Genomic DNA, 24,294 nt, shown 5'->3' on the forward strand with positions numbered 1-24,294 from the left:
GTGAGAGTGGACATCCCTGTCTTGTTCCTGACCTTAGAGGGAAAGCTCTCAGCTTTTCCCCATTGAGGATGATATTAGTGTTGGGTTGTTCATATATGGCTTTTATGATCTCGAGGTATGATCCTTCTATCCCTAGTTTCTTGAGGGTTTTTATCAAGAAAGAATGCTGTATTTTGTCAAATGCCTTCTCTGCATCTATTGAGAGGATCATGTGTTTCTTGTCCTTTCTTTTATTGATGTGATGAATCACATTTTGCAGATATTGAACGAGCCCTGCATCCCAGGTATAAATCCCACTTGGTCGTGGTGAATAACCTTTTTAATGTATTGCTGGATCCTGTTGGCTAATATCTTGTTGAGAATTTTTGCATCCATGTACATCAGGGAAATTGGTCTATAGTTTTCCTTTTTAGTGGGGTCTCTGTCTGGTTTTGGACTCAAGGTAATGCTGGCTTCATAGAAAGAGTTTGGAAGTTTTCCTTCCGTTTCTGTGTTTTAGGTCAGCTTCAAGAGAATAGGTATTAACTCTTCCTTAAATGTTTGGTAGATTTCCCCTGGAAAGCCATCTGGCCCTGGACTCTTGTTTTGGGGAAGGTTTTTGATTACTAATTCGATTTCTTTACTGGTTATAGGTCTGTTCAAATTTTCTGTTACTTCTTGTTTCAGTTTTGGTAGTGTATATGTTTCTAGGAATTTGTCCATTTCTTCCAGATTGCCCATTTTATTGGCATATAATTGCTCATAATATACTCTTACTATTGTTTTTATTTCTGCTGTATTAGTTGTGAACTCTCCTCTTTCATTCTTGATTTTATTTATTTGGGTCCTTTCCTTTTCCTTTTTGATCAAACTGGCTAGTGGTTTATCAATTTTGTTAATTCTTTCAAAGAACCAGGTTCTGGTTTCATCGATCTATTCTGTTTTTTTGGTTTCGATAGCATTAATTTCTGCTCTAATCTTTATTATTTCATGTGTTCTGCTGGTTTTGGGTTTTATTTGCTGTTCTTTTTCCAGCTCTTTAAGGTGTTAGGTTAGGGTGTGTATCTAAGATCTTTCTCTCTTCTGTAGGAAGGCCTGGATTGCTATGTACTTCCTTCTTATGACTGCCTGTGCTGCGTCCCAGAGGTTTTGGGGTGTTTGTTTTCATTGGCTTCCATATACTTTTTAATTTCCTCTTTAACTTCTTGGTTGGTCCATTCATTCTTTAGTAGGATGTTCTTTAGTGTTCAAGTATTTGTTACCTTTCCAAATTTTTCCTTGTGGTTGATTTTGAGTTTCATAGCGTTGTGGTCTGAAAATATGCATGGTATGATCTCGATCTTTTTGTACTTGCTGAGGGCTGATTTGTGTCCCAGTATATGGTCTATTCTGGAGAACATTCCATGTGCACTGGAAAAGAATGTATATTCTGCTGCTTTAGGATGAAATGTTCTGAATATATCTGTTAAGTCCATCTTGTCCAGTGTGTCATTCAAAGCCATTGTTTCTTTGTTGATTTTTTGATTGGATGATCTGTCCATTGCTCTGAGTGGGGTGTTGAAGTCTCCTATTATGGTATTACTATCATTGAGTTTCTTTATGTTTGTGATTAATTGGTTTGTATATTTGGATGCCTCCACTTTTGGCACATAAATTTTTATGATTATTAGGTCTTCTTGGTGGATGGACCCCTTAATTATGATAGAATGCCCTTCTGCACCTCTTGATACAGTCTTTATTTTAAAGTCTAGATTGTCTGATATAAGTATGGCTACTCCGGCTTTCTTTTGTTGACCATTAGCATGATCGATGGTTCTCCATCTTTACTTTCAATCTGAAAGTGTCTTTAGGTCTAAAGTGAGTCTCTTATAAACAGCATATAGATGGATCTTGTTTTCTTATCTATTCTGTTACCCTGTGTCTTTGGATTGGAGCATTGAGTCCATTGACCTTTAGAGTGAGTACTGAAAGATACGAATTTATTGCCATTATGATGCTTGTAGAGTTGGAGTTTCTGGTGGTGTTATCTGGTCCTTTCTAATCTTTGTTGCTTTGTCCCCTCAGAGAGTCCCCCTTAAAATTTCTTGCAGGGCTGGTTTAGTGGTCACAAACTCCTTTAATTTTTGTTGTCTGGGAAACTTTTTATCTCTCCTTGTGTTTTGAATGACAGCCTTGCTGGATAAAGAATTCTTGGCTGCATGTTTTTCCGATTCAGCACGTTGAATATATCCTGCCACTCCTTTGTGGCCTGCCAAGTTTCTATGGATAGGTCTGCTGCAAGGTTAGGGACTTTTTTTCCCTTGGTGCTTTCATGATTCTCTCCTTGCCTGAGTATTTTGTGAATTTGACTATGATATGCCTTTTTGATGGTCACTTTTTGTTGAACCTAATGGGAGTCCTCTGTGCTTCCTGGATTTTGACGTCTGTGTCTTTCCCCAGGTTAGGAAAGTTTTCCGCTATGATTTGCTCATACAACCCTTCTACCTCTATTTCTCTCTCTTCCTCTTCTGGGACCCCTATGATTCTGATGTTGTTCCTTTTTAATGAGTCACTGAATTCTCTGATTCTTAATCGTAGTCTTTTGCCTTAATCCCCCTCCTTTTTTCTGCTTCATTATTCTGAATGGAATTGCTTTTTAAATTTTATTTTTGGATGTTCATTGCAAGTGTATAGAGATACCTTTGGTTTTTTGTTTTTTGTTTTTGTTATTTATTTATTTATTTTGAGAGAGTGAGAGAGCGTGCACCAGCAGGGGAGGGGCAGAGAAAGAAAGAATCCCAAGTAGGCCCTGCGCTCTGAGCTGGAGCATAGAGCATGGGGCTTGATCTCTCGAACTGTGAGATTGTGACCTGAGCCAAAACCAAGAGTCAGGACAGGAGTACAACCGACTGAACCACCCAGGTGCCCCTACAATTGGCTTTTGTATTTGACTTGTATCTGCAACCTTTATGAAGTCATTTATTAGTTTTGATAGCTTTTTAGTGGATTTTGTGAGATATTGTGAGTACAGAAATCATGTCATTTGTTAATAGTTTGACCTGTTCCTTTCCTGTATTTTATTTATTTTATACTGCCTAATTGCTCTGGCTAATACAGGTGGCAGTAGCAGATTTCCTTGTCTGGTTCCTAAATCTTAGGGGGCAAGCATCCAGTCTTTATGTTGCTAGCTGTAAGTTTTTCAGCTACCCTTTATCAAGTTGAGGCAGTTCCTTCTAGTCCTACTTTGTTGAGTATTTTTATCATAAAAACGTGTTGGATTTTGTTAAATGCTTTTTTTTTTTGCATCTATTGAGATGATGCTGTAATTTTTATTATTATTGATATGATGTTTTTTGTTAATTGGTTTTCAGATGTTAGACCAAACTGCATCTGTGGTGTAAATCCCATTTGGTCATGATGTATGTATAATTACATTTATACATACATGTCTCTAGATTTGCTACAGTCTCTAGATTTGCTCTGCCACTATGTTGTTGAGTTGTTTGGTCTGCACTTTTCTTGTGATGTCTATCTAGTTTTGGTATCAAGATAATACTGACTTCATAAAGTGATTTAAGAAGTTCTCTTCTGTTTTTTGAAAGAGTTTGTGAAGAATTCATATTCTTTGAATGACTGGTAGAATTCAGCAGTAAAACCATTTGGGCCTTTGTTTCTGGGTAGTTTTTGGTTACTGATTCATTCTCTTGTTATAGGTCTTTTCAGATTATTTCTTCTTGACTTAGTTTTGGTAATCGTATGTCTTTAGGAATTTATTCTATCTTGGTTATCTAATTTATTGACATATAATTGTTCATAGTATTCTCTTAATATTTTTTCTAACTCTATGATAGGACTTGTAGGGAGAGTAGAATCTTCAGAAGTAAACCATCAAATCTCAAAAGTTTGCATGCTCTTTAGTTATGTTTATGCAAATTATATTTTCTCACATATGGTAAGAATAGGGTGGTAGACTGAGTGAGAAACAAAACATAGGACTTACAAGAGAAATGTGAGAGAAGAGAAATTATGCAGTCTGGGAATAGTATATCTTCTTTACATATAATTAGCTAGTAGCTGTTAAAGAATCCCTCTGAACACACTACTGTTCCTCAGTAGGCTGACTAGGGCTGTCAAAGAAAACAATTTAAGTTGTTTGTGGATTTTCAAAAAAACCATGGTAGATTAAATGTGTAATATATATCATATGCTGCCCGTAGGTAATGTCTCTGGGTGTCCTCCTGTCATTACTTCCATCTTAGGCTTGGTCTGTACCATTTCCTTTATCAGAATTTTTCTTTGCAGGTCCTAGAAACAAATTTTCTTCCTAGGCTAGTTATAAGTCCTAGGACCTGAATAGGTTTATCTGGTATTTGTTACAACCAATATTATATTATCTACTTATTGTATGTTTCTGGAAGGAATGTTTTATGGAGAAATGTAAACAATTTTTCACTTTACATATTCACAGAGGTACAAGAAGCCCAAAGGATCAAGATAGTATGACTGCACAAAATGTTCATCCGAAGTCTCAGGTCAAGGGATTTACATGCAAGACACTAGCAGAGTCTAACTTGGATTCTGGAGAGCCTAAGACTTCAGTTTTGGAAAGAAGGTATGCATGTTTTCTTTTTTTTTTAACGTTTATTTATTTTATTGGGACAGAGAGAGACAGAGCATGAACGGGGGAGGGGCAGAGAGAGAGGGAGACACAGAATGGGAAACAGGCTCCAGGCTCTGAGCCATCAGCCCAGAGCCTGACGCGGGGCTCGAACTCACGGACCGCGAGATCGTGACCTGGCTGAAGTCGGACGCTTAACCGACTGCGCCACCCAGGCGCCCCAAGGTATGCATGTTTTCTAAGGATAATTGGATTTACTTAGTATATTGGTTACTCTTTGCTGTGTAACAGATTACCCCCACTTTTATTAGTGGTTTGCAAAACATTTATTGTTTCCTAGTTCCTGTGGCCCAGAAGTCTGGGAGAAGAGCCTTAGCTGACTAGTTCTCTCTTAGGGATTCTTATGAGATGTAGCATTCAAAATATCTGTCAGGTTTGCAGTCCTTTGAAGGCTTGATTGTAATGAAGGATCTTACAAGGTAGTTTGCTCCCATGGTTGTTAACTATAGGCCTTCCTTGTCATGTGGCCCTCTCCATGGGGCTGTTCAATATGGCAGCTGGCTTCCAATCAAGCAAGTGATCCAAGAGAAAGTGTGACCATGATGAAAGTCATAGTGCCTTTTAATGACCTAGTCTCTGGAGTTGCACACTTTCACTTCCACTTTATTCTGTTTAGAATAAACAAGTCATTAAATTCAGACCACATTCAAGGAAAAGGGGAAAACTCTCTCTCTTAAAAAACAAGTATTGGAGCGCCTGGGTGGCTCAGTCAGTTGGGTGACCGACTTTGGCTCAGGTCATGATCTCGCAGTCTGTGAATTCGAGCCCCGCATCGGGCTCTGTGCTGACAGCTCAGAGCCTGCAGCCTGTTTCAGATTCTGTGTCTCCGTCTCTCTCTGACCCTACCCCCTTCATGCTCTCTCTCTGTCTCAAAAATAAATAAACATTAAAAAAAAAAAAACAAAAAACCAAGTATTTAAGAATTTGTGGGTTTGTGTTTAAAACAAGCACACTCCATGAACAAACCAAATTAACCTACTCTTATAATATCTGAAATCATATACCCTTTTTTAAAATGAAGGAATGGTAAATTATAACAGATTCTCAAGACTTTTCAGGGATGGCTGAGATTTCTTTACCATTTGATGGGTTATGACTACTATGCCTATCCTGTGTTCATAATAGAGGCAAGGAATCTCAGACAGGGATAAGCTGAATCATTTCTGAGCAATTTTTAAATTTAAATATTTTAAATTCCACTTGTTTTTGGCTTTTTTTTTTTAAATGAAAATAAGCTCTTTGATTTTTTTTTTAACAGAATTTAGCAGTATTTATTTATGAGAAAAGACACATTTGAAAATGACATAAAATTTAATCAGATCAGTATTAACAGAGGAAGTTCTGCAATTGATTTTGTTAATGAACACTGTCTTGGAACCTAATTAAGAAAAAAAATTTCCCCCTAAACAATTCCATTCTCCTAGTCACTAAATATATACTCCAAAAGTATATGTGATTTTCATTTTTATATTTTATTTTATTTTATTTTATTTTATTTATTTTTAAAATTTTTTTGTCTTTTTTTTATTAACTTGTTTTTTATTTTTTAAATTTACATCCAAATTAGTTAGCATATAGTGCAGCAATGATTCCAGGAGTAGATTTTTTAGTGCCCCTTACCCGTTTAGCCCATCCCCCCCTTCCACAACCCCTCCCGTAACCCTCATTTTGTTCTCCATATTTATGAGTCTCTTCTGTTTTGTCCCCCTCCCTGTTTTTATATTATTTTTGTTTCCCTTTCCTTATGTTCATCTGTTTTGTCTCTTAAAGTCCTCATATGAGTGAAGTCATATATTTGTCTTTCTCTGACTAATTTTGCTTAGCATGATATCCTCCAGTTCCATCCATGTAGTTGCAAATGGCAAGATTTCATTCTTTTTGATTGCCGAGTAATACTCCATTGTATATATATATACCACATCTTCTTTATCCATTCATCCATCGATGGACATTTGGGCTCTTTCCATACTTTGGCTATTGTTGATAGTGCTGCTATAAACATGGGGGTGCATGTGTCCCTTCGAAACAGCACACCTGTATCCCGTGGGTAAATGCCTAGTAGTTCAGTTGTTGGGTCGCAGGGTAGTTCTATTTTTAGTTTTTTAAGGAACCTCCATACTGTTTTCCAGAGTGGCTGCACCAGCTTGCATTCCATAAGCTGATTGATTTCTAATTTTACTTTTTAAAATTTGATTTTTATCAAGAGGTGTTGAGTTGACTAAAAATTTATTAATTGATCCATGAGTTTATTTTTATTTATTTATTTACTTATTTATTTATTTTAATGTGGCTGCTAGAAAATTTTATTTATTTATTTAATATAATTTATTATCAGGTTGGCTAACATACAGTGTATACAGTGTGCTCTTGGTTTTGGGGGTAGATTCCCATGATTCCATCGTTTACATACAACATACAGTGCTCATCCCAACCAGTGCCCTCCTCAATGCCTATCACCCATTTTCCCCTCTCCCCTGGGTCCCCCCCATCAACCCTCAGTTTGTTCTCTGTATTTAAGAGTCTCTTATGGTTTATCTCCCTTCCTCTCTGTTTGTAACTATTATATGAGTTAGTTTAAAAGGTTATAAAATTCAGTATTTATCCTGACAGTTACAGGATTAAATTATAGATTCTTTGTTTTATGCAGCATGTAAGTATATTCTTGGTGACCTATAAATCACTGTTGGTTTTATAAGAAAGGAACGTTTGGCAGTTTTAGGAGAAAAATGTCCATTAAGGCAGATAACTAGATATATGTATTATAAAGGCACAAATTTTATGGTTTACTTTTTTATGTTAAAGTGGACCTTTCAGGCTCAAGAATTATTTATCATCTGAAAAGAGTAATTCTGATGTGGATGATAAGGAATTTCAGGAAAGTTCAGGTAAGTTATTATTTATTGTCTACTCTCTTGGTATTTATGGCTTTATGCATACAGAGTACGGTGTGCCATATTTTATTTAAATTATCACCAATGGCAAATGTGTATTGAGTACTTACTTTTTAAGAGCCTTACTATATGTTTAGAGATTTGTAAGACCTTACACCTAGGTGATAGAGGGAGGGAGAAAAAGAGAAAGAATGACACAATGACAGTCCTTTCTTTGAGGTAGAACATAATGAAATAATTGATACTTAAAATATCTGTTCTAATATTTAAAAATGTTAAGCTGATAAGGGTATAAATGAAGCAAGATCAGCCATGTATTGATTACTGAAGCTGTATAGTGGGTGTATCAGTTTCATTATACCATTTTTTCTTTTTTTGAATGTGTTTGAAACTTTCCATAATAAAGTTTTTAAAATGCCTGTTAATAATTTTGTAATATTTTATGCTTCTAAAGAATGTATGCTTGAAATATAATCTGTTATACTATTTTTCCTTTCCTAATTCACTTAATTCTTTTTCTTTTTAATTTCCTTTTCAAATGCTAGAAAGGTGGAATTTTTTTTTAAAAGACTGTATTTTTAAGTAATCTCTATACCCAATGTGGGACTTAAACCTACAACCTCTAGTTCAAGAGATGCTCTGCCACCTGAGACAGCCAGGCACCCTCTTTCTTTTTCCTTTTAAATAGTTTTTTTTCTCCCTGTGTTTATTTTTTTTTTTTTTAATTTTTTTTTTTCAACGTTTATTTATTTTTGGGACAGAGAGAGACAGAGCATGAACGGGGGAGGGGCAGAGAGAGAGGGAGACACAGAATGGGAAACAGGCTCCAGGCTCTGAGCCATCAGCCCAGAGCCTGACGCGGGGCTCGAACTCACGGACCGCGAGATTGTGACCTGGCTGAAGTCGGACGCTTAACCGACTGCGCCACCCAGGCGCCCCTCTCCCTGTGTTTAGATTTATTTTATTATTTTTCTCCTCTAAGTGGAATGCTTTCTGTATTTATTTTTCTACTTTTTATAAAACATAAAAAACAGTGAATTTTCCTAAGTTTAGTTTTGGCTTAATTTTATTTGTCATGTTCTTATTGTAGTGGCTTAATTTCAAATGTCATGTTCTTATTGTAGTACACCCCAAATTGCAGTGATTTTTCTTTGACCCAGGAGTTTTTTTTTTAAGAATATATTAGTCAAGAGGTTGGTCTTCAGAGCCAGGAACCTACAGTTGAATTCAGCTCAGGTTGAGCTGAATTTTATATTACTTACTATGCTATCTTGAGTAAAAAAAATTTCAGTGTTAATAACTCAGCCTTCTTATCTGTAAAATGGTGATATCATTTCCAATCCCATAGCTTTCTTGTTTAGTTTAATATCTGGTCTATATTAAATACATAATGTTGGCTGTTATTCTAAAATGTTTTGTTCTTTGTTAATAATTTCTAGTTTCATTTCATTATTCTAGGGAACTTTGACTTTTATTATTTATTCTTTGAATTTATTAAGGTTTTCTTTGCATTCTGTATAGTATGCTTAGAACACATAAAATTCATGAAAGAATTTTATAGTTCTCTCATGGGTACTTGAAAAAGAAGAGAATATTACTTTTTTGTGTATACATGTATGGATTTACAAATATATATCTTTTTATTTTGTTAATAATGTAAGTATGTGTAAATTTTTGAATATATTTTGACTACAGAAATCTTAAATATTTACATAATCTGTAAAAATATCTGGGAAAATATTAATATGGGTAAATATTATGGGACACTTACTGTGTATTCTTTTAGGGGCTAGGGATGTGGTAGAGAACCAAACTGACAAAAACTACTGTCCACCTGGAGCTTACTTTCTGGAGTACCAGGAAAGAAGCAATAAAAAAGATAGCAAAACTTAATGATTTGTTGGATGTTGAGAGTAGAAAAATAAAACAGATTTTTGGGTGGGATATGGTGGTTACATTTTTAGGTAGATGAGCAGAAAAGGCCTCACTGAGGAAATGATCATTTGAGCAAAATATGAAAAAGATGAGAAAGCAGAGAATGCAGCTGTATGAGGAAATAATGCCCCAGGTAGAGGGAAGATGTTCTGATGCGGTAATGAGTCTGGTGGTGAATACCAAGGAGATTGGGTAAATCAGAGTAAGAGAGGGAGAGTAGTAGGAGATGATGTCACAGAGACAACGAGAATGAAAGATCACATAGGATGTTAAAGGCTATTTTAAGGATTTTTGGCTACTCTTAAGAGAGATGGAGGCATTGGGAGGTTTTGAGCAGAGGAGAGACATGACGGTCCTATAAACAGAATTACTGTGTCTGCTGTGTTAGGGAGGGACTTGTGAGTTTGAGGGGCTCATGTAAAGTTGGAAGCAGGGAGACTGGTTGGTGAGACATTCATAATCTCAATGATAGGTTGCTTAGACTAGGGTGATGGCAGTGAAAGGTGGAGAGCAGTAGTAGGATTTTGAATATTTTTGTAGATAGAATCAACAGGATTTCCTGATGGATGGGGCTATGGGAAGAGAGAGATGTCAGGGACATCTTTAAGGCTTTTGGCCTGAGCACCTGAAAGAATGGTGTTGTCACTACTTGATTTGGAGACTACTAGGGAAGGAGCAGATTTGGGGGAAAAGAACAGGATCTTAGAATTGAACATGTTACGTTAGGTGTTATTTTGATCCTTTATAGACTTGCTTGTGATTTTTGAAATCTGCTGAGGGCTGCTAGAGTTGAAGTAAAGTGTTTCCACTGTAGTTGTATGCTTTTTTTCCTCCATCTGTTTCCTGCAGTGTTTGCTCTATACATTTCACTGCTGTTGCTGAGCATATAAGCCTTTATATGGAATGTACCTGCTTTGGTCAGATTTATCATCTTGATCCTGTTACAATGCTTTTACCTTGTAGTCTGTTTTGTCTAATAGTAATATTGTGACCCTTGCTTTCTTTTGGTTTGTTCTTACATTTTTGTTCATACTTAACCTTTACTACAGAACTAAAATAAAGTGGTTTAGAAACAGTACATGATTGAATTTTTAACTTTCTCTGTCAGTATTTTTTCTTTTAATAAATGTTTAACACATTTGTACCTGCTGTCAGAACAGATAGACTTCTTCTTTATAAGGTTGGTAGGCATGCTCATATATGCTAAGAAGAACTCAGGAATTTATTTTTTTTTACAACCAGTTGAAGAGTAAAAATAACCTTGAATCATAATCTATTTTCCTTTAAACTAGCTGGCTATTGGTCTTTGTCTTCACGATAGCTGATGTGTGAGTAGAAATTTAAAGGCAGACTTATTTCTTGTTTTCTTTGTAGGAAACCTTGTTTTCCTCAAGCTCCATGCTTATTAGGTTTCTTTCTTTTTTTAAACTTTTACTTTTTTGTATTTTTAATTAATTAATTAATTAGTTTTTAAAATTTACCTCCAAGTTAGCATATACTGCAACAATGATTTCAGGAGTAGATGCCCTTAATGCCCCTTACCCATATAGGCCATCCCCCTTCCCACAATACCTCCAGTAACCCTGTTTGTTCTCCATATTTAAGAGTCTCTTATGTTTTATAGCCCTCCCTGTTTTTATATTATTTTTGCTTCCCTTTCCTTATGTTCATCTGTTTTGTATCGTAAAGTCCTCATGTGAGTGAAGTCATACGATATTTGTCTTTCTTTGACTAATTTCGCTTACAATAATACCATCCAGTTCCATCCATGTAGTTGCAAATGGCAAGATTTCATTCTTTTTGATTGCTGAGTAATACTCCATTGATATATATACCACCTCTTCTTTATCCAGTCATCTGTCAGTGGACATTTGGGCTCTTTCCATACTTTGGCTATTGTTGATAGTGCTGCTCTAAACATAGGGGTGCATGTGTCCCTTCGAAACAGCACACCTGTATCCCATGGATAAATACCTAGTAGTGCAATTGCTGAGTCGTAGGGTAGTTCTATTTTTAGAATAGAACTTTTAGAATAGAATTTTTAGAATTTTAGAACATCTGTTGTTGCTTGAGTTGTTAATGTTAGCCATTCTGACTGGTGTGAGGTGGTATCTCATCGTGGTTTTGATTTGTATTTCCCTGACGATGAGTGATGTTGAGCGTTTTTTCATGTGTCAGTTGGCCATCTGGATGTGTTCCTTGGAGAAGTGTCTATTCATGTCTTTTCAGGCACTGCTACTTTGATTTCCATAGCTCTCTATAGATATGCCTGTTCTGGACAGGGAAATTAGATTTTATGCTCACTAAAGTTTCTTCTAAGCCAGCAATTTTATGAAGTATCTAATTCAGTCATTTTTAACCATCTTTTGCTATCATGGACTTATTTGAAAATATAATGAAGGCTTAGACTTACTTTTCAGGAAATATATATGACATGTAAAATTGTATCAAAAATTTTAGATCATTAATGGGCATTAAGTGTTCCAGTTACATGTTGCTGCATAATAAACACCTAAAACTTAGTGGCTTAAAATAGTAATTGATTTATCTCTCATGGTTCTGTGGGTTTATTTGGCTTAGTTAGGCAGTTCTCTCTTGGGCCATGTCATGCATTCATAGTTAAATGCAAACTGCTGTGGCTGGAGTCATTCATTTGAAAGCTAAACTGAGTTGGAAGGAAGTCCAGGGTGAGTTTTTCACTTATATATATAGCACTTAGCTGGGGTGGCTGGAACAGGGTGGGTGGGGGCTGACCAAGTATATCTTTTTTCCTCCACATGGCCTTTCCATGTGGTTAGCTTGGGTTTCCTCACAGCATGGCAGTCTTGGAGTGGTCAGATGTCATATATGGTGTCTGCCTTTTTCCATAATGAAGTTCCAAGAGACCCAGGTGAAACCTGCTATCTTCTTAGGACTTAGCCTTTGAAGTCCCAGAATGTCATTTCTTACGTGTTCTGTTAGTCAAGCAAGTCACAGGTTAGCAGAGATTCAAAGAAAAGGGCATTGGACTCTGCCTCTTGATAAACAACAGCATTTATGTATAGGAAGACAAAGAATTGATGGCAGCTATATTTGGATGCTATTTATAACACTAAAGTTGAAAACTCTGACCTAATTGGAGCACTGATAATTTAGTATACTTGCACTATTTTAGAAATTCGGAGATCATGCGTTACATTATTAGCATATTAATTGTTCATTATTACACCCTGTGTTTTTATCTACCAAGTAGCTTATTTCACCTGAAGTCCAGAAGCCATGAAGCCTGCTTTTCTGTTATTTTTAACTATTAGGCTCCTTAGACATATACATTATAGCAAAATCTAGAGAAATGTTTTATTAGTCTTTATTCCTTGGCAGTAGAAAGTAAAAGAAGTAATAAAATGTATTGTCAGGTTAAAATTTCTTTAATAAGGATTGATTTAATCGATTGATTTAATTAATATTTATTTAATATTGAAATTGACCAACTAATACACTTTAATTCAACATGGAATTAACAGTCTTATGAATGATATTATCATTTGCATTTTGCAGGTGACTCAGGAGTAAAAATATCTAGAGTACTATCAGTGAATAAAATACATCACAAGTTAGGTAAGATTATTTCTTTTAATATCTTCATATTATAAAATCTCTGTTACTAAGTAGGACTTAATTTTTCTGAAGCAGGGGGAAGTATTTGGATTAATTGACAGATAAATTAAAACCAAGTGTTTAGTTTTCATGAATTTTACAATAACTCATCTCCGGCCAATGATTTTCTTTATTGTTCACTTAATAAATCCTTTATCCCTCTCACTCTTTTTCACATAGTAATAGTAGGAAGCATGGTTTCACCTAGGCTAAAAGCTAGGGCAGAGAATCTGTAAAATAGAACTGCTAGGTATATGACATCCCTGACAACTCCTGTTTTTATCCAGTTGACTTGTAAACAAAGCAGTAACTGGAATAAATAAGTAGGCAAAGATGGGAGCTGAGGAACCCATGGAGAGGTCATGGAGGATTAAAACTCTGTGTTTCCCAAAGAGATATTTGCCAGTCAAGATTCATGGGACCTCTCACCTTTGTAGGATTGGAGTGCCCTTGTATGTTTCTCTCTGTGCTTGAGGTTGGGAGTGCCCCTGCACTTGTACCTGAAGAGAACCACTCACTGGAAGAGAAACTTCCTTGGATTGCTTCAACCACAAACTCACATCTTGTCAGTATTTTGGGCCCAATGAAGAGAGACTCTTAGTGCTTAATGCTTGTCTTGAAGTGGATTGCTAACTAGTCAAGAGTAGGCAAAAAGAAATAAAAATGTTCCTCAGCAGGGGCTTTATCAACTAAAGAGAGGAAAATCAAGCATTATGCCTAAAAACAGTAGTCAGCTACTGGTGAGCTAGAATTTTGCAGTAGATAGATAACAATTTTAACAATAAAAGAAAGATTCATTTACAGCATAGAAAACTTTCTGGTATTGAAAAACCCTGTTTTTTCAATTTAAAAAGTTGGTAGATGAAGTGAAAATAAAGATGGTCACTGTTACTGAGAGCTGAATTAGTAGCTGGTGTTGACATGGAAGAAATTCCTCAGAGACAAAATATAGAAAGATGGAAATCATGAGGGGAAAAAAGGTATGCAATGGAAATAACATGGAGACAGTTGAGAAAACTTGCAAAGAATAGGATTTACAGAAAAGAGAAACAGATGGAGGAGAGAGAATTACAAGTAATATGTTAAAGAAAACCCCCGGATTAAAGATTGGCTCCTATCTGTAATTTGAATGAGTTTGCCAACTTTTAGTCAAAATCCTTCAAAAAGATATACTTCTAGTCATCAGTGAATAAAATACCTAAATTTCAAGAATATAGGGAAGCTTTTAGAATGAAAAGGTTACAGATAAAGGAGAAAAAATGACTAGCACTGCTTATCTGTGTAACATTGGAAGAATAAAATAACATCTGTAGCCTAGAGATGTATTATAATCCAATAATGTTATATCTGGCCAACATATTTTTCTTACTGGTAAGTGAATTTACTTTGCAGATAATGCAAAGATTGAGTTTACTCTAAATCCTCCAGGCAGAATACTCATGTGAGGTATTCTAAACAAGTAGATAAATCAGAATGGAGTCCAAAGAGAGGAAACAGTGATGAGGAATAGTTCTTGTAATATATGTGGTTAAATTTAAATAATGTGTATTCGTTTTCTGTTGGTATGTACTAAATTACCATAAATTTAGTGGCTTAGACAACACACATTTATTTATTATCCATATTTTCTGTGGGTCAGAAGCCCAGGCACAGATTAGCTGGGTCCTCTGTTCAAGGGTCTCACAGGCTGCAATCTGAAGTATCATCCTGGGCTGTGGTGTCATCTGAGGTCCTCTTCAAAGCTAATGTGGTTGTTAGCATTCAGTTCCCTGAAATTATGGGACGGAGGTACCTGTTTTGCTAGCTGTCAGCCATGGGCCATTACTTTCAGCTTCTAAAGGGTACTTGCAGTTCCTTGCCACATGACCCTTTCCAGAGGCCCCTTCACAGTGTGGCACCTTGGTTCTTCAGAGCCAGCAAGGAAGAATTTCTCTCTGCTTCTGCTAGATGGTGTCTTAAATGTATAATATCCTATATATTGTCATATATGTGTGTGTGTGTGTGTGTGTGTGTGTGTGTGTGTGTGTGTGTGTGTATAAAATCATGATGTAATCACAGGATTATATATTGTTACTATTACTATCGCCATACTCTCGAAATGAGAAGAAAGTCACAGTTCACACATATATCTTAGGGGAGAGGATTATTATACAAGTATGTGAATCATTGCTGATTACTTTGGGGTGTGACTAGTAACTAATGCTAATGTGAATGGGGATTTATAAGTGCTAAATAATGATTTTTGTAATAGTACCTTGAAATCCAGACTATATTAATAAAACTTAGTATGGTAGGGAAGAGAGTAGTGGCAAAAGAGTGGTATAAAAAGTAGTCTAGGGGCGCCTGGGTGGCTCAGTCTGTTGAGCGTCCAGCTTCGGCTCAGATCATGATCTCGTGATTTGTGAGTTCGAGCCCCGCATCGGGCTCTGTGCTGATGGCTTGGAGCCTGCTTCGGATTCTATGTCTCCATCTCTCTAGCCCTCCCCCACTCATGCTGTCTCAAAAATAAATAAACATAAAAAAAAATTAAAAAAAATAAAAGTAGTCTAAAAGTTTTATTTTACTGAATGAGAAAAAGGAGAGGAGAGTGTATCTTGGTAAGGGTTATATAATGTTTTAAGTATAATCATGGAGAAATGAGAGTTTGACTTTTGAGTGTCAGGAATGGGAAGGTGACCAATATTAGAGTGAAAAATCACAGTAGAACTTTGAAATGACCAAGGGAAGAGAGGAAAAAGAAATGGGCATTTGTTGGAACCAATAAAAATGAGAAAGAAGAAGCATGATATAACTAGTAAGTATAAAGTAAGATGGAAGGAATAAAAGGAAATATGTTAGTTGTTATACTAAATAAGTGTAAATGGATTGAATTCCTCTTATGTAGGGACTCTCAGATTTGGTTGAATAGTACAAATTGACTTATGTGTTTATAAGAAACACTTAACACAGGTTTAAAATAAAAGATTGTCAAAAAATTAAGTGGGCTAGTGTAAATATAAAGAAAATAGTGTAATTTTAGTATTAGGCAAAGTGGAATTTAAGGTTAAAATACAAGTGCTGAACAGAATAAAGAAGGCCATTAGTGATAAAATAAAGCATTAATGAAATAGAAAAATCACAAACTCTTATGTACCAAACAACCTACCAACTAAAATGTATAAAGAAAGAAAGAAAAAGCAAGATTTTTATTTAAACAGTACAGTTAGACTGGGAAATTTTAATAAACTACTTTCAGAATTGGAAATTTCTAACAAACAGTAAGTAAGAGCATAGGGATTTAATTATATAGCCAATAAAGTGAGTTTAGTATATAGAACTTTGCATTGTTCAGGTAAAATGAGTGGATTTATGTATACAAACATGTGCACATAACTACCTCGATTTACAGATTTCCTACTGTGGAGCATTTAGATGGTGTTCAAACTGGTTTTTGTTTTCTAACTATGAATAGTACTACCATGAACATTCTTGACTATATAGCTTTGCCCATTAAAAAAAAAAAAAAAAAGTAATAGAAGTTTGGCTGAGTTGGAAGAGCATGTGACTCTTGATCTCGAGGTCATGAGTTTGAGCCCCGTGTTGGGTGTAATGAATGAATGAATGAAAAAAACAGTAATAGTTACTGTTTAATGAATTGCTATATATCAGGCATTTTACAGCATTATATTAATTTATATCTCACAAAACTCCATGAGGTGGGTTCTATTATTTATCCTTATTAGACAGATGGAAAAAACTACAGAGGTTGAATGACTTTAGCTTCTGTGATATTTCACAATTGGTTCATGGTATAGTTAGTATGTAAGTTTGACTCCAAAACTTAGCTCTTGAGAATTCTGAAGAAATACTTCTAACAGAAAGCCAGATAGATGGTTATGATAAACTGTAACAACCAAAGTATTTTAAAAGTTGTAATGATTATTTATAAGAGTTTCAGTTTATTGATACTGCTTTTTTTTTCTGCTGCTTTTAAAAAATATTTGTTTATCTATTTATTTAGTTTCGGTTAATGTATAGTGATACATACATATATATATATATATATATATACACACACACATATATATACATATATATATTTAAGTTTATTTATTTTTGAGAGAGAGAGTGCACAAGCAGGAGAGGGACAGAGAGAGAGAGAGGGAGACACAGAATCAGAAGCAGGCTCCAGGCTCTGAGCTGTCAGCACAGAACCTGATGTGGGGCTTGAACCCACGAATCACGAGATCTTGACTTGAGCTGAAGTCGGACATTTAACCAACTGAGCCACCCAGGTGCCCCAGGTGGATTGTTCCTTTTTATTTCCTTTAGATTTTTTTTTTTTTTTTTTTTTTGTGTGGTTTATCTTGTTCTTTCGTTTGCAACATATTTTTGTCTCCTTATTTTGTCTAATGTTCTATTTGTTTCTCTGAATTAGAACAGCTTCCTCTCTTGGTCTTGAAGAAGTGGACTTGTGTAGGAATATCACCTGTATAGACTGTGTGTGCTTGGCAGCTTTGCCTGGCCAGCTGGAGCCAGAGTGAGCATGGGCTGGGGGTTCTGGGGCATTTCATGTTGAGGCTGCCCCGGTGGGATGGCTGGACCTGGACTGTGCTTGGGCTGGGGTCACCTTGGCATGATGGCTGGAGCTGGAGCAAGGGTAGGATGGAGGGGGTCCCTGGGTGCTTCATGCCAGCACTGTCTTGGTTGGATGGCTGGAGCTAGGGTGCAGGGATGGGGTGCTACGCTGTGAGGATAGCTGGAGCTAGCTAGGGTCCTGGGGCTGTCTAGCAACCCTCGCAGACTAGCTAGAGCACCCAAATTCTGATCCCATCTGTGTTATCAAGGTAGAAGAACATAAGCAATGGTGCTTGCCAGCACCTCTGATCTGGAGAGAGTTCTGGCAGCTCCACCACTTTTTGGCAGATGCTGTAGGGTTAGTAAATGAATTTCCTTCAGTTTGGGTCCAGTACCCTTTAAACCACTGTTTTGTTTGTTTTATATTGTTTTGTATTGTTTTGTTTTCTTTTGTTTTTGTGCCTCAGGGCAGGTGAATCTGCATTTCTCAGTGACATCCATTCCTTTTGCAGGTCACAGTATCAGGATAGGGTTTCTGATGTTACTGTGTGTTGTTTCTCCTTTCTCTCTGTGTCCCTCTGTCCTTTGTTGAGCAGAACCTGTTCAGTCAGCTCTCAGTTCTTCAGGAGGAATTGCTCTATATCTAGGTGTGGGTTCAGTGTGTCCATGAGAATGGGAATTGAGGGTCTTCCCTATATTGGAGGGCCTCCACCATTTTGGGCCACCTCTAGCTTTGGCTCTTATTGTGAATATTTTTGCAAACTCCTTTTCTATAAATTAAATTCTGAATCAAAGATTATTATAATAGTTATTGCTAATTTATCCTCAATCTGTTTACATTTCCACCTACAGTGTATTTATTTCTGTGCCTCTTTAACCTCATTCACTCTGAGTGTTAAGTTTTTTAATCTTTGCCAATTTTTTAGTTTATTGTTACATTGGCATTTCTTTAATTACTAACACAAATATATTGTAAAATTTTGTTTTTCTATTGGTTTGTCTAGAAACATTAGTGTTCTATAGGGTAATATCAGTTTTTCCACACAAAGTACCATACAACTAAACATTTATATGTATACATTTTTGTTTAATATTTTTTTACAGTATTGCCTTCCAACACACCAGATGTTCGCAGGACCAAGAGAACACGATTGAAACCTTTGGAATATTGGCGAGGAGAGCGAATAGATTATCATGGAAGGCCATCAGGTAAATTCCAATTGACACTTTAATATCTGACAATAAAAAATAATGAGGATAGCCACAGTTTATTTATATATATTACGTTTCAAGCACTATCTTAATATTAGATTACCTCATTTTATCATCATCCTTCAAAAATGAGTCAAGAATAGATTCAAGTACAAATTTGTCTGATTACTATAGAGATGCTTTTCTTTTTCTCTCTTTGGTAGCAGTTTGAGGTGAATGTGTGGCTTTATAGAGTTTTATTATTCCATACTATTAAACAGGGTTTTTAAATGCATAAAATGAGTCACTAGATCAGAATATGAGAAAATTATGACTGGCAGATATTATTTCCCTTTACTGTTCTCATCCCACTTTCTTATCATATTTCTCTACATAATGTAGAGAGTGGGCAAGGAAGTACAATGAGTGTTCTCTAAAAGTTATTTCCTTTCTGTGATGGGTAAATGTAAGTCAATGAGCTAAGCTTGCATGTGGATTATTATAAATATTTCATTGCTGGCCTTTGTGTTCTTTGTTTTTTATTTATTTGTTTATTTTAAATATAGTTTATTGTCAAATTGGCTAACATATAGTATGTACAGTGTGCTCTTGCTTTTTGGGGTAGATTTCTTTTTTGTGGTTCATCACTTACATACAACATCCAGTGCTAATCCCAACAAGTGCCCTCCTCGATGTCCATCATCCATTTTACCCTCTCCCCCACTCTCCCATCAACCCTCAGATTGTTCTCTGTATTTAAGAGTCTCTTAAAGTTTGTCTCCTTAGTCTCTGTTTGTAACTATGTTTTTTCCCCTTCCCTTCCCCCATGGTCTCCTGTTAAGTTTCTCAAGTTCCACATATGAGTAGAAAACATATAATGTCTTTCTCTGACTGATTTACTTCACTTACCATAACACCTTCCAGTTCCATCCATGTTGCTGCAAATGGCATAATTTCATTCTTTCTCATTGCTAAGTAGTATTCCATTGTATATATAAGCCACATCTTCTTTATCCATTCATCAGTTGATGGACATTTAGGCTGTTTCCATAATTTGCCTTTGTTGAAAGTGTTGCTGTAAACAATGGGTTACAAGTGCCCCTGTGCATCAGCACTCCTGTCCTTTGGGTAAATTCCTAGTAGTGCTATTGCTGGGTCGTAGAGTAGTTCTGTTTTTAATTTTTTGAGGAACCTCCACACTGTTTTCCAGAGGGACTGTACCAGTTTGCATTCCTACCAACAGTGCAAGAGGGTTCCCATTTCTCCATATCCCGCCAGCATCTGTTGTTTCCTGAGTTGTTCATTTTAGCCACTCTGACTGGTGTGAGGTGGTGACATTGAGCATCTTTTCATGTGTCTGTTAGCCATCTGGATATCTTCTTCGGAAAAGTGTGTATTCATGTATTCTGCCTATCTCTTCACTGGATTATTTGCTTTTTAGGTGTTGAGTTTGTAAGTTCTTTATAGATTTTGGATACTGACTCTTTCTCCAATATGTCATTTGCAAATATCTTTTCCCATTTCATCAGTTGCCTTTTAGTTTTGTTGATTATTTCCTTTGCAGTGCAGAAACTTTTTATCTTGATGTGGTCCCAGTAGTTCATTCCCTTTTAATTCCCTTACCTTTGGAGATGTGTTGAGCAAGAAACTGCTGTGGCTGAGGTCAAAAGAGGTTGTTGCTTGCTTTCTCCTCTAGGGTTTTGGTGGTTTCCTGTCTCACATTTAGGTCTTTCATCCATTTTGAGTTTATTTTTGTGTATGGTGTAAGAAAGTGGTCTAGTTTCATTCTTCTGCATGTTGCTGTCCAGTTCTCCCAATACCATTTGCTAAAGAGATGTCTTTTTTCCATTGGATACTCTTTCCTGCTTTGTCAAAGATTAGTTGGCCATACATTTGTGGGTCTAATTCTGGGTTTTTATTCTATTCCATTGGTCTGTGTGTGTGTTTTTGTGTCAATACCATGCTGTCTTGATGATTACAGCTTTGTAGTAGAGACTAGAGTCTGGAATTGTGATGCTTTGGTTTTCTTTTTCAATATTATTTTGGCTCTTCGGGATCTTTTGTAGTTCCAGACAAATTTTAGGATTGTTCTAGCTTTGAGAAGAATGCCGGTACAATTTTGATTGGGATTGCATTGAATGTGTAGATAGCTTTGGGTAGATAGACTTTAAAAAAAATTTTTTTTTTTTTTAACGTTTTATTTATTTTTGAGACAGAGAGAGACAGAGCATGAGCAGGGGAGGGTCAGAGAGAGAGGGAGACACAGAATCCGAAACAGGCTCCAGGCTCTGAGCTGTCAGCCCAGAGCCTGATGCAGGGTTCGAACTCACGGACCGCGAGATCATGACCTGAGCCGAAGTTGGACACCCAACAGACTGAGCCACCCAGGCGCCCCTAGGATAGACATTTTAACAATATTTGTTCTTCTAATCAATCCATGAGCATGGAATGTTTTTCCATTTCTTTGTGTTCTCTTCAATTCCCTTTATAAATTTTCTATAGTTTTCAACATACAGATCTTTTACGTCTTTGGATAGGTTTATTCCTAGGTATTTTATGGTTCTTAGTACAATTATAAATGGGATCATTTCTTGATTTCTCTTTCTGATATTTTATTATTGGTGTATAGAAATGCAACTGATTTCTGTACATTGATGTTATATCCTGCGACTTTGCTAAATTTATGTATCAGTTCTAGTGGCCTTTTGGTGAAGTCTTGCGGTTTTCCATGCAGAGTATCATGTTGTCTGGGAAAAGTGAAAGTTTGGCTTCTTTGCCAGTTTTGATGCCTTTTATTTCATTTTGTTGTCTGATTGCTGATGCTAAGACTTCCAACACGATGTTAAACAAGAGTGTGGGAGTGGACATCCCTGTCATGTTCTTGATTTCAGGGGGAAAGCTCTTAGTTTTTTTCCATCGAGGATGATATTAGCTGTGGTGGGCTTTTCATGTATGACTTTTATGATGCTTAGGTATGTTCCTTCTATCCCAACGTTCTTGAGGGTTTTTATTAAAAAAGATGCTGAATTTTGTCAGATGCTTTTTCTGCGTCGATTGACAGGATCATATGGTTCTTATCCTTTATTTTATTAATGTGATGTATCACATTGATTGATTTGCGAATATTGAACCAGCCCTGCAGTCCAGGAATGAATCCCACTTGATCATGGTGAATGATTCTTTTTATGTGCTGTTGAATTTGATTTACTAATATCTTGTTGAGAATTTTTGCATTCATGTCCATCAGGGATATTGGCCTGTAATTCCTTTTTTGTGGGGTCTCTGTCTGGTTTGGGAATCAAGGTAATGCTGGCTTCATAGAATGAGTTCAGAAGCTTTCCTTCCTTTTCTATTTTTTGGAACAGCTTGAGAAGGATAGGTATTAACTGTGCTCTAAAAGTCTCATAGATCCCCAGGGAAGTCTTCTGGTCCTGGACTCTTATTTGTTGGGAGATTTTTGATAACTGATTCAATTTCTTTGCTGATTATGGGTCTGTTCAAGTTTTCTATTTCTTCCTGTTTGAGTTTTAGAAGTGTGTGGGTGCTTAGGAATTTGTCCATTTCTTCCAGGTTGTCCAGTTTGTTGGCATATAATTTTTCATAGTATTTCCTGATAATTGCTTGTATTTCTGTGAGATTGGTTGTGGTAAGTCAATTTTCATTTGTGATTTTATCTATTTGGATCCTCTCTCTTTTCTTTTTGAGATGTCTGGCTAGGGATTTATCAATTTTGTTTATTTTTTCAAAAAACCAACTCTTGGTTTCATTGATCTGCTCTACAGTTTTTTTTTTTTTTTTTTTGATTCTATATTGTTTATTTCTGCTCTGATCTTTATTATTTCTCTTCTTCTGCTGGGTTTGAGGTGTCTTTGCTACTCTGCTTCTATTTCCTTTTGGTGTGCTGTTAGATTTTGTATTTGGGATTTTTCTTGTTTCTTGAGATCGGCCTGGATTGCAATGTATTTTCCTCTCAGGACTGCCTTCACTGCATCCCAAAGCGTTTGGATTGTTGTATTTTCATTTTCGTTTGTTTCCATATATTTTTTAATTTCTTCTCTAATTGCCTGGTTGACCCATTCATTCTTTAGTAGGGTGGTCTTTAACCTCCATGCTTTTGGAGGTTTTCCAGACTTTTTCCTGTGGTTGATTTCAAGTTTCATAGCATTGTGGTCTGAAAGTGTGCATGGTGTGATTTCAATTCTTGTATACTTATGAAGGGCTGTTTTGTGACCCAGTATGTGATCTATCTTGGAGAATGTTCCATGTACACTCAAGAAGAAAGTATATTCTGTTGCTTTGGGATGCAGAGTTCTAAATCTGTCAAGTCCATCTGATCCAGTGTATCATTCAGGGCCCTTGTTTCTTTATTGATCTTGTGTCTAGATGATCTATCCAGTGTTGTAAGTGGAGTATTAAAGTCCCCTGCAATTACCACATTCTTATCAATAAGGTTGCTTATGTTTGTCATTAATTGTTTTATATATTTGGAGGCTCCCATATTCAGCGCATAGATATTTATAATTGTTAGCTCTTCCTGCTGGATAGACCCTGTGATTATTATATAATGCCCTTCTTCATCTCTTGTTACAGCCTTTAAAGTCTAGTTTGTCTGATATAAGTATGGCTACTCCAGCTTTCTTTTGACTTCCAGTAGCATGATAGATAGTTCTCCATCCCCTCACTTTCAATCTGAAGGTGTCCTCAGGTCTAAAATGAGTCTCTTGTAGACAGCAAATAGATGGGTCTTATGTTTTTATCCATTCTGATACCCTGTGTCTTTTGGTTGGAGCATTGAATCCATTTACATTCAGTGTTATTATTGAAAGATATGCGTTTAGAGTCATTGTGATGTGTGTAGGTTTCATGCTTCTAGTGATGTCTCTGGTACTTTGTGGTCCTTGCAACATTTCACTCACAGAATCCCCCTTAGGATCTATTGTAGGCCTGGTTTAGTGGTGATGAATTCCTTTAGTTTTTGTTTGTTTGGGAAGACCTTTATCTCTCCTTCTATTATTCTGACAGACTTGCTGGATAAAGGATTCTCAGCTGCAATATTTTTTCTGTTCGTCACATTGAAGATTTCCTGCCATTCCTTTCTGGCCTGCCAAGTTTCAGTAGATAGGTCTGCCACTAGTCTTATGGGTCTCCCTTTGTAAGTTACATCCTGTTTATCCCTAGCTGCTTTCAGAATTTTCTCTTTATCCCTGTATTTTGCCAGTTTCACTATGGTATGTCATGTAGAACATTGATTCAAGTCACGTCTGAAGGGAGTTCTCTATGCCTCTTGGATTTCAATGCCTCTTTCCTTCCCCTGATCAGGGAAGTTCTCAGCTATGATTTGTTCAAGTACACCTTCAGCCCCTTTCTCTCTCTTCTTCTTCTGGAATTCCTATGATATGGATGTTGTTCCATTTGATTGCATCACTTAGTTCTCTAATTCTCCCCTCA

At 36.3% G+C, this 24,294-nt stretch overlaps 1 protein-coding gene across 4 annotated transcripts in view; it reads left to right on the top strand.

The window, feature by feature from the left end:
* Window positions 1-24,294, top strand: part of CENPC (centromere protein C) — an 82,332-nt gene that overhangs the window by 43,738 nt on the left and 14,300 nt on the right. For 3 of the 4 annotated variants that reach the window (XR_005792677.1, XM_040482169.1, XM_040482155.1), the window contains exons 11-14: window positions 4,427-4,570; window positions 7,439-7,521; window positions 13,000-13,059; window positions 18,760-18,864. Coding sequence is in view for 3 of the 4 variants with exons in the window: in XM_040482169.1 (XP_040338103.1) it covers window positions 4,427-4,570; window positions 7,439-7,521; window positions 13,000-13,059; window positions 18,760-18,864 (392 nt within the window). In the remaining variant the exon portion in view is untranslated. The remainder of the gene's footprint in view (window positions 1-4,426; window positions 4,571-7,438; window positions 7,522-12,999; window positions 13,060-18,759; window positions 18,865-24,294) is intronic. The other variant, XM_040482162.1, reaches the window with a different exon arrangement.

The sequence above is a fragment of the Herpailurus yagouaroundi genome, unplaced genomic scaffold (genome assembly GCF_014898765.1).
Source record: "Herpailurus yagouaroundi ecotype Mexico unplaced genomic scaffold, PumYag 28, whole genome shotgun sequence".
Classification (NCBI taxonomy): Eukaryota; Metazoa; Chordata; class Mammalia; order Carnivora; family Felidae; genus Herpailurus; species Herpailurus yagouaroundi.